The sequence below is a fragment of the Buteo buteo genome, chromosome 22 (genome assembly GCF_964188355.1).
Source record: "Buteo buteo chromosome 22, bButBut1.hap1.1, whole genome shotgun sequence".
Lineage (NCBI taxonomy): Eukaryota > Metazoa > Chordata > Aves > Accipitriformes > Accipitridae > Buteo > Buteo buteo.
In genome coordinates this window covers 966,463-976,490 of record NC_134192.1, presented here as the reverse complement: position 1 = coordinate 976,490, position 10,028 = coordinate 966,463, and the positions used below count along the sequence as shown (strand labels likewise).

Here is a 10,028-nt window from a genome sequence, read left to right as displayed (position 1 = left end):
GTCTCGCTGCCCAGGTGAGGGCTTTGTTGCCGTTTGCGCAGCTGCCTCTGCCCTCAGCACCCCAGCCGGGCGCTGGTTTACATCGATGAAAGGGGAATGCTGTTTTCGGAAGAAGCCGGCTTCTCACTCTGCGTTGGACCTGCTTTTTCCCGGCTGGGATGGGGCTCCAGGTCTCCCCTGGTGCAGCCAGGACTCGTCCGGGCTGTTAAGCCACAGAAGGGTGCTGGGTGCTGCACCCTCTCTGGGGGGGGCTTCTCCCCCAACCATCACCAACTCCCTTGACCTCCTTACTTCAAGCCCTCCTTCCCCTGCCTGAGTGCCCGCGGCCCTGCCGAATCCCCACCAAGCCGTGCCGGCAGGGATGCTGTGGGTAGCAGCGGGCTCTCTTCCCGCGTTCGCTTATCCTGTTGGCTACGTTGAGACATCCCTCGTCCCCACCAGGCTGGATTCAGGGTGTCCCTCCTCGCTGGGGGAGGACCAGCCCTCTCCCCGGCTGGATTTATGGTCGGGAGACGGGTGCTCCACCGCTGTGGCTCGGACAGGGACGGAAAGCCCAGGGCAGGGACACGTACCCAGTAACGCTTGCCTGTTAGAGTGCAGCTGCAGGCAGCAAACAAGGAGCAGTTTGGGATGCTGTGGGTCAAACCTGGGGTACAGACCTGAGAATTGCACCGTTTTTTGCCCCTGCTGAGCTTAGACCACGCAGAGGAGGAGGGTGGGGAGGGATTGATGACAGAGCCAGGAGCCAGGCAGTGGTGGCTGGGCAGGCAGATAGCAGCTTTGGGGGATCCGCTGGGGTCTTGGCTTGCGGCGGGGGGGGCAGGGAAGGGTTGTGCCCCAGAGAAAAACTGGCAGCAGGGACTGCCACCCCATAGCAAGGAGATAAACAACCTTCCAGCCAGACAGTGCTGGGCCAGGAGCCTGCATGTCACTGCAGCCCCATGGCAGGACCAGGACGAGGGACATGGCAAACCCAGGGAGCTCCAGCCATTAGCCAGAATACAATTAATTAACTACACCGAGCTACAAACCCTGTGAAATGGCTCTCGGAGAGCTCCAGGCCCCTGGGGTATCAGGCCAGAGCTGCATCCATCCTGTCCCAGCGCATTTCAGGTTATCCGATCAAGGACCTTTCCTGTGCAAAGGGGAGAGGGATAAACAAAAGCACACGGAGAAACAGCCCAGGTAGACAGGGGCGAAGGGAGATGATGCCAAAGACCAAAAATCTCCAGTCAGCGATTGATGGGCCACCAAGAACTGACAGGCAGAGCTTTGGAGAGGACAAACCTGGAGTTTGCAACTGATAAGAGGAGGGAAGCAGGAGGAACAAGAGGATTTGGGGTGTTTGAGAAGAGATGTGACACTGCACAAAACTTATTAAGGAATGGTTGGGGAAGGGGTAGAGAGGAGGAGGGTAAAAGAGGCTGGTTGAATATAAGCAGTGCTTGTCTGACTGAGCCCTGATCACCGCAGTCTGCCCCAGCTTCTTATTAAATCCTTTCTTACCTATCTCTGTCATCTCACTCTCCATCCCATGCGGGATGTGCTGTAAGGACTCAGTGACAGGCGGGGACTGGTGTAAGCATCTGATGAGAGCAGCCTTAAAGGTTATAATGGGAAAAATACTGACGGAGAATGTCTGCTAAAATGCTGACAGCAGAAATGTCTGCAAGCCTGGGCGCTGCCAGCCTGGAGACCAGGAGCATCCTTGAGGAGCGCAGCTGGGTACCCGAGAGCCTGAAACAGCCCGAGATACCGTCCATAACCACAAAAACAACAACAAACTTCTCATCTGGAAAGGGGAAAATTAGTCAAAAAAGGTGAAAAACTGTCTGGGAAAGTAGGAATCAGTGACAGGTATTGGCTGCTTCAGCTGGAGGAATAGAGAAACAGCCCGGGAAAGCAAAAATGGGCCTGAGAAAAATAGGAAACAACATTATCTGTGGGCTGTTCCAAGTGAAACAGAAACATCAGCTCCAATAGTGGTGTCCTACGCCCCCTCATGTCTCTGTGGTATAATCTACCCAAAACGGAGCCTCTCCCTGGAAGAATTTCTCTACATGAGACAGGACCCCAGCCACGAGATGCCTGCCTGACTCCAGACTTCCTGACGTGGATCATCCATGCAGGGAGACTTTGTCCATCACCGACTGGCCTCACTCCTGGGAGCAGTTTGATGAGCACTATACTGGTAACATTTCAAATAATACATATATACAGGTATTCATATAAGAAATTAATCATAGATATAAATACTTCTAATATTGATATGTAGATACATAGATACTTGCTGCTTTAGTAGTGGTAATTTTGGTAGTAGCTTGAAATATATACATATACTTGCTTTTCTGGGAGTAATTTTTTAGTAACTTGAAACACATACTTGCTTTACCAGTAGTAATTTGTTTGCCTGGCAGACTTGAGCACACCAAAACACTTCTGCTGCTTGGGACAGGTGCTTGGTCAGATTTTGTCTACCCTGCTACAGCAAAATGATTGAATTTCACAGTCTTTTGCCAACAGCTTTGCTAATTAAGTGTAAGGCACATTAAGCTGCCAAGGCTTCCCAGGGAGGGGGAAGAGACACACGAGGGAGGAAGGACACAAAGGTACGAGCACAAGGATGAGGACATGGAGATGGATGCTGGGAACATCTCTTCCACAGGTACATCCCAGCACATCTGACATGCTCCGATATACAAACGCAGGGACCTATTTACTCCGGGCACATTTAAACTCTGCATATACTTTTTGTCTTTCCCAAAGGCTATTTAGCTGTTACAATGCACAAAGGTATTTCCTACAGCCTAGAGGAGGCTTTTCTGACTACAAACACAGCTACTATGCATAAATCTGCATACAAAGGCCAGCAGATAAACCTGGAAGCTAAAACGTCCCTTGAAAAGCATCTCTGACCCTGTCTCACTTGGGTGGCATCTTCTCACAAGTCCAGCAACCCCTGGGACTACAGGCTGTGCCAGGGCGGCTGCTTGCCAGGCCCCAGTGACTCAGGGAACTGATACAGGTTAAAAATATCCTCACCCGGCTTTAGAGCAAGGTTGTCGGGTTGGTTTTAACCCCAGCTCAGTCCTCCAAGCTGCGACCGCCGCAGGAGGAGCCGGGCTGCTCGGCAAGGGAGGGGATGGGGATGCAGGACCCCCACAGCAGTAGCAAACGACCTCCCCAAGCATGTCAGCTCTTCCCACAGGGCTGGAGACCGGGGTAAATCTGGCACCTTCAAGGTCTGCCACCAGTTGCAACCCACCACCGAAGCCTAAAGCCTGTGCGGGGTCCGGCAGCGGGGAGCACATCCCTCCGCTACCGCAGCCCTTAGATACCCCCGAGCTGTTATTTCCCACCCCTGAAGATGACAACAATATCAACTGGGATAACGCACGCACTTTTATTAGTTGCAACAGACATTAAAAAACCACAACATCTCCAAAATGATTTACAGAAAACTCTCCAGCAAGTTTAGAAAAGTAATTTTTGTAAAACATCTGGCTGCATTCGTTTTACACCTGTAAGTGCAACAGCGAACTTGACAACCTGCATTGCAGCTTAAAACTGAGGTTGAAATCTAGTCTACTCCTCCCAAACTTCTCCGCTTCCTTTAATGCTTTAACTGCAACACAAAATCCCAGGCTGAGAAATGGCCCTTTGCTGCTGGCCCCTTTATATCCCGGTTATCTCCCTGGGACAGAGCCTCGCTGTACCATCTGCCGGAGCAGCGGCAGAGCAGGCAGAGCAGGCAGCGTCCAAGACAGTCAAGCCACGAGCCAGTTCACTCTCCCACGATTTTCCCATTTGCCCCGGAAAAAGGCACGGGACAGCTTAGTGACTGCTCACGCCACGGGATATGATTTGAGCATCTCCTGGGTGCACTTCTATTCTCCAAAGAGAAGGGATAACTCCGAGGAGAGGGAAACCCACCGCTCCCCTGGCCAGGAAAGCCCTTTGCTGCAGAAGCAGGTCTACAGGCAAGACCCAAGCACCAAAAACATCCACCTGTACCACTCGCCATTTGCTGGCTGTGGCTCGGAGCAAGGAGAGGTCCCCAAGCCACCAGCTGCTCTGGGAGAGAGATGACCATCCAGTAGCTAGACCAGGGCACCCAAAACGCCTGTCCCTACAGAGGTGCTGGGGACCGGCTCAGACAGGGTGCTGGACCTGGGGTTGTCCCCATCAGAATGAAAGATGGGTGCAAACGCCCCGGCCTGATGATCAGCAAGGCACTTTGTGAGGTCCAGCACTCCTGGGAGAGCATCCAGTTTTCTCCAGGATGAAGATGCCAGTCGTGCTTCCAGGCTAAGTACTTTCAACTATAAGAACGAATAATGACCCCTTCACAAGCAAAGCCCAGAAGAGCTTTGCAGAAGCAGCATGGGGAAGGGAGGCAACAGGAGCAGGGGCTAGAAGCAGCGCTGCCCTGGCCACATCAAACCAGACCAAGTCCACCATCACGCGCAGGAGCGGCAAAAGGGAAGGACAAGCTTGCATCGGCACACGTACGACCCAGGTGGCTAGTGCTCGGGGGACGTCCCCAGATCCCGCCGGAGCCCAAGGCTGCAGGACAGAGGAGATGCGCTCGGGATCATCCCTACATCTCCCATGCCAGGCTGCGTCGCTGCTCTAACGCAGCCGGCCACAGGGATTTCTTTGGTGTTTCCTTTCTGAAACACAACTACTTTGCGGCTCCTCCATCCCCTGCCGCCTTCCACTGGCTCCACTCACCTCCTAGACTCCCCAGTGCACACCACAGCAAAACCCTGCCCTTTTTCCTCCCTCCGAGGGCCAAACCGAGTAGAATGCCCACGGTCTCAGCCCCTGAGCCACGCTGGCCGAGTCTCAGGCACAGCAGCACACCGCGAGGCCACGGTGAGAGGCTCAAGCCCTGGGGAGGCAGGGGCTGGCACCAGGGCACTCCCCAGACCGTGTGTTTGTCCGGCGGGGATGGTGGCTCCTTCCAGAGCCATCAGCCCATCCGCAAGCACTTACCCCACACAGCCTCTGGAGAAAGCCAGGAGAGGTGAGGAGGTCTGGAGCACAGCGGCAGCCGGGTCAGCAGGCACGACCATGCCCACCTCTCCCCCAGGGATGTGCAAGGCACCCAGGACGACATAGAAATAGCCCAAGCCGGTGTTTGACAAACAAAGAGTTGTGGGGTTCAGCAGCCTGAGCAATTCAGAGGTGAGCCCAGAAGAGGCTGGGACAGCATCAGACATCCAGCACTCCCCAGGCAGCATCCACCAGCACCGTCAGCGGGAGGCAGCAAGGGCGCAGCTGCTCAAGATCTCCACCTGCAAGGAGAAGAGACGTCTTCATCTAAGCCATCTCCTGGGTGTGGATCCTCCATCTGCCACTCACTTAGCACCCCTCCGAGGCCCCAGGCAGCTGCAGGGTGTCACACGCTGGCGGTGGCAGTGCTGAGAAGGTCTGGACTTGCGCTCTACTCCAAATTTCAGGAGCTACCTCAGCCAACTTACCTCTGGGAGGAGTTATCTGGGACCTGGCTGCACAAGACAACCAAGAGCTCTCTTATTTTTGCCTGGCTGCAACGTAGCATGGGGTTTCCTATCCTTAGGGGATCACATCCTTGTCCTCACCCTCCTGGAAGCTTCAGTTAACAGCCCGAGTTTTTTGTGGTCACATAGAGCGAGCAAGCTCCAAGAAGATTTTGAGAATCACTCAGTTCCCAGAAACCTCTGGAGCCCGTTGGAGAATTCAAAAAAAAACCCCACCCATTAAGAAGCATGTTTCAGAGTGCATCCACTCTGCCCCAGGGGCTGTGGCAGCTTGGTTTATGCCAATCTGGAAAGCATTACTGGAAACCAGAGTTTGGCCCCATCTGAGTCACAGACGTGCTTTGGAGAAGCTGAGCTTTTTCCCCTTCGGGCAAGATTCTGCTCTCCCAAAAATCACAGTGTGAGTTTTTGCCTGCTTTTACAATGGGAGGAATTGGGACAGGACCACTACTTATTACCCTAGTACACCCAGCTTCAGAAAATGTGTAATGGAAATTAAAAAGCCAGCTTAGAGCAAGAACAGGTGATGGAGCAAATGGATGACGGGCCAGGAGGAACTCTGACGTTCCCTGCTGCCGGTGATCCTGTCCTCCCCACTGCCCAGGGGTGCCCAGCACCTGCTTTGCCAGAGATAACCAGCACTATCAGGCTCTGGGTGGGGGAATCAAGGATATTTCCAGAGCAAATGCCAGTGGGGACTAAACAGGGGGAACAGCAAATCCTCTGAGGCCCTGGAGTGGCAAGAGCAGGCTGCCTCTTACATGAGCAAGGAGAGGTTGGCAAAGGACCCCAAACTCTCCCACTTGTCTGGCTTACTCGGTTCCAGCCAATAATAAATTTTGACTTGTAACTACAACTGGAGGAGCAGGGCCACCCCCGAGAGAGGGGCTAAAGGCATCTTACCTACAGCCGTTGCGACACGGGCGGTCCCTTCTGCACCAGACGAAGACACCTGGGGACAAACCAGTCATCATCTCCATTAATTGCCCTAGAGATGGTGCTCAGACAAAGCACAGCAACGCTCAGCCAGGAAACCTTGAGCCGGGAATGAGGAGGGGGCACTGAAGAGCCCCCCAAAGCAGGGTTGTCTCCCTGTTTGGGGTCTGGAGGTAAACCACCCCCCTGCCCATCTCCACGCTGCCCCACAGGTACCCATCGCCCCAGCCCAGCCGATGGCCGGGGAGCAGAGCCGGCCACCAGCTCTGGCCACGTGTGAGTGGGTACAAGGGGAGCGTCACGGGGATGACGAGAGCAGGATGAGCTTTTCCAGCACCTACCCAGTGCCTGGAGGCTTTTCACAGGAAAAACCTGAAAACTTTGTGCAATAGCAAAACATACATATAAATCACCTAGGGAGAACCTCCTACTTCTATTTTAAGCTGCCAGATCCTCTTCTCAGGTCTGGACTTGGGCGTTTCCTTTTTTTTTTTCCCCCTCCAAGTTTGCAGTTGGCAATCTGAGAATTAAAATCCCCACTTTGCCAGGGACTGGGGACGGACCGGAAAAAATGCTCTTCAGCTCCAAAAAAGGAGGAAAAGCAAGACCACTGAGTAAGGAAGCACGTTTCCCTTCTGCGGGCAGAAAACTGCAGCAGACCATGGTAGCGGGGGCTCAGTGCTCTCATCCTAGAAGGGACGTGCAACTTCCCCCAGTGCCCATGGGACTTCGGGACGGGGAGGTTTGGCCCAGATAAGGAAAGTAAAGTATAATCGCATGCCTGCTCTGGACATGCAGGAGACATTTTCATGACAACCCTCCCATGTCTGGGAGCAGGGAGGCAAGGGAAGGCAACGGAAGACAACATTACCTCGTCAGATTGGGGACGCCCTGCTTCAAACAATGGCAGTGACAAAGCCCCAGCCCTTACCCATGGGACGCCTGGGTGAGGAAAGCCAGGTCCCAGCAAGGACGTGCCGCATCAGCCAGCACGGACCCTCTCACCCCATCCCTTCTCACTCGCAGCCCGCACCATAGAGCCCACCAGCCATGCAGCAGCCAGCCAAAACGCCAGGGTAAAGGGTCAGCCCCAGCACTCACCTGCGAGCGAGCCGACAATAACACACACCAGGATCACGGGCAACACCACATTCGCAGCGTCTGCAAAGGAGAGGATCCACAGTCTCTGCAGCCAGACTGAATTTAACCCCCTACACACACCCTCTAAGCAAAGAACCTGCTGCTGGGCAGTTACGCTCAGCACAGGGACATGGAGGCACTGGGCGAGAGGATGTGGGTTTTGGGGCTATTTCCCTTGTTTCTTTTCCCAGGCATCAGGAAGAAATCCCCACTTACTCTGAACGTGGAGCAGGAAGGAGGTTTCATTCTGGCTGACTTCGTTGCGGACCACGCAAGCGTAGTAGCCGCTGTCGTTCATCGATGCTTTAACGATGCACAGGGTGGTGTTGTCAACAAACTGGATGTGGTCACTTCCCAGCAGCAGCTCCCCATTTTTCTTCCACCAGTACAAGTCTGCCTTCCCTTCCAGGACGTTGCAAACCAGTTTGGTGTTGCCTCCTGCCTTCACTGACGAGTTGCCCACGATTTCTGGCTCGGACAGTGGTTCTGGGAGAGACAGAGCAACCGTCAGCATTCAAACCCATGGCTCCCCGGGTGCCAGAACCAGAGCACCCTCCTCCGCAGCGGTTCAAGCTCTCCGGCTGTGGCGGAGGGTTTGCTACCTCACCACTCACCCACAACGCGCAGCTGGAACCAGGCCGTGGCCTCCGACTCGGACCTGAACCGGTACAGCCGGTCGTCTCCCTGCTGCAGCACGATCTGCAGCGAGAAGTCTGTTTCATTGAACCTCGTGCGATTCTCGTAGGGGAGAGAAGTGTTTGCGGGTCTATCGAAAGCATAGTTGACGATGACTCCTTCTTCTGGGCCACTTTTATATTCCCACAAGACAACTTTGCTGGCCTTCAGCGGCGGTATCGTCAAAAGCACAGTGCAGCCCACGGCCGAGACAAGTCTCTCCGACGCTGGCCTGAGGTCAGCCGAGTAGCATGGAGAAAGCGTGCGGGCTGAAAAAGAAATGAGATGTTACTCAACGGCTACTGAGATTCAACTTCATCCACCTGGGAGGTGGCCACAGAAACCCTCCCTGGCTCAGCCCCTCTGCAAACAGCAGCGCTGGGGACTCGATTATTTGTGGCTTTAAGCAGCCACATGGAAAAGCAGAAGGTCCCGACGGTTGCGTACAAGTTCCCTTTGTATCTCTCGCCTGAAAAACGCAGTTCTTGGCCTTTATGGTCAGCTGGTGTATCTGCACAGCTCCAGCAGCTCATACCCAGGGGTGACCACAGACCCAGGGGTGACCAAAAACCCAGGGGTGACGGAGCTCAAGGAGCCCTCACCGCGCACAGGCGCTTTCCCGTCGGATCACTGCCAAGAAATTGCTCTGAGAAACGGGAAAGCCTGCAAGCCCCTTCCCGATCTTCCTGGAAAAGCTTTTGTCCGGGGAAAAGAGGGGGTTAAGGAGTGCCCAAGTCTGGGATTTGCTTTTGCTTCTTCCAACAGGAGCCAGGAAGAATTCCCTGCAGCCCCAAAGCCCGGGGGGGGAGGCGAGGCGAGGCGCAGCCCGGCTCGCCCTGCTGCAACTCGCAACTCTTCACAAGCCAGCAAAACACCCCAAAACGCCCGGCGCGAGGTCCACGGGCACCCTTGGAGCGTGTGTCCGTGTCCCCCCCACCCACCCACCCGGGATGCGGTCCCGAGAGCGCTGGGGCGGGGGCGAATATCCCCCCCCCCCGCCGGTAGAGACTTGCCTGTGATCCCCAGGCCGGCTGCCGAGCTGCCGGGGCCGGCGAGGAGGAGGAGGAGGAGGAGGAAGAGGAGAAGGACGGGCAACATCTGCGGGGCCGGAGCGGAGGCAGCTCCGCCACGAGGCACCGGGACGCTCCCGCCGCCGGGGCGGGGCGGGGCGGGGCGGGGCCGGGGAGGGGTGGGGCTAGGGGAGCCGCCCCTCCGGCAGCCCCGCCCCTCCGGCCGGCTTTTGCCGCTGTCGCTCAGCGGGGTGACCTTGGCACAGCAACGAGGGGAACCCCCGGCCCGCCCCGGCTCCTCTCCTCCTCCTCTTCTTCTTCCTCCTCTTCTTCCTCCTCCTCTTCCTCCTCCTCTTCTTCCTCCTCTCCTCCTCCTCTTCTTCCTCCTCTCCTGCTCCTCTTCTTCCTCCTCTCCTCCTCCTCTTCTTCCTCCTCTCCTGCTCCTCTTCTTTCTCCTCTCCTCCTCCTCTCCCCCTCTACTCCTCCTCTCCTGCTCCTCTTCTTTCTCCTCTCCTCCTTCTCCTCTCCTCCTCTCCTCTCCTTTCCTTCCTAGAGCAGCCAAACTTAACATGCAGGAAAAAAAAAAACCCAGATGCCTCCGGCTGCCCCTCCTGTACCAGCTCTATTTGCCACGGTGCAAAAATAAAACCCCAAATGCCAGGTCAAAAAGGGCGCTGGGGGAATGGCATCGACATAGTCCCTGGCCCCGTGGGGCCTTTGCGGGGCTGTGAGGGCAGGTGAA

The 10,028-nt window shown here is 55.5% G+C and overlaps 1 protein-coding gene across 1 annotated transcript; it reads right to left on the bottom strand.

Moving 5' to 3' along the window:
- Window positions 1-3,389: 3,389 nt before the first annotated feature.
- Window positions 3,390-9,465, bottom strand: LOC142043250 (transmembrane and immunoglobulin domain-containing protein 1-like). The gene is made up of 6 exons (XM_075054189.1): window positions 9,290-9,465; window positions 8,216-8,545; window positions 7,818-8,087; window positions 7,563-7,622; window positions 6,429-6,477; window positions 3,390-5,300 (listed from the first exon to the last, which is right to left on the bottom strand). Exons 1-6 carry the CDS (start codon window positions 9,372-9,374, stop codon window positions 5,288-5,290), a joined length of 807 nt encoding a protein of 268 aa, XP_074910290.1. The 5' UTR covers window positions 9,375-9,465; the 3' UTR covers window positions 3,390-5,287.
- Window positions 9,466-10,028: the final 563 nt, after the last annotated feature.

What these genes read in the sequence shown, in the direction of transcription:
- LOC142043250 (XM_075054189.1), bottom strand. Translation starts at nt 9,374, where the DNA reads ATGTTGCCCGTCCTTCTCCTCTTCCTCCTCCTCCTCCTCCTCCTCGCC. An exon ending in CTTCCTGCTCCACGTTCAGA is followed by an intron (nt 7,623 to 7,817) that starts GTAAGTGGGGAT and finishes TCTCCTTTGCAG; the next exon opens with ACGCTGCGAATGTGGTGTTG. An exon ending in TATTGTCGGCTCGCTCGCAG is followed by an intron (nt 6,478 to 7,562) that starts GTGAGTGCTGGG and finishes GTTTGTCCCCAG; the next exon opens with GTGTCTTCGTCTGGTGCAGA.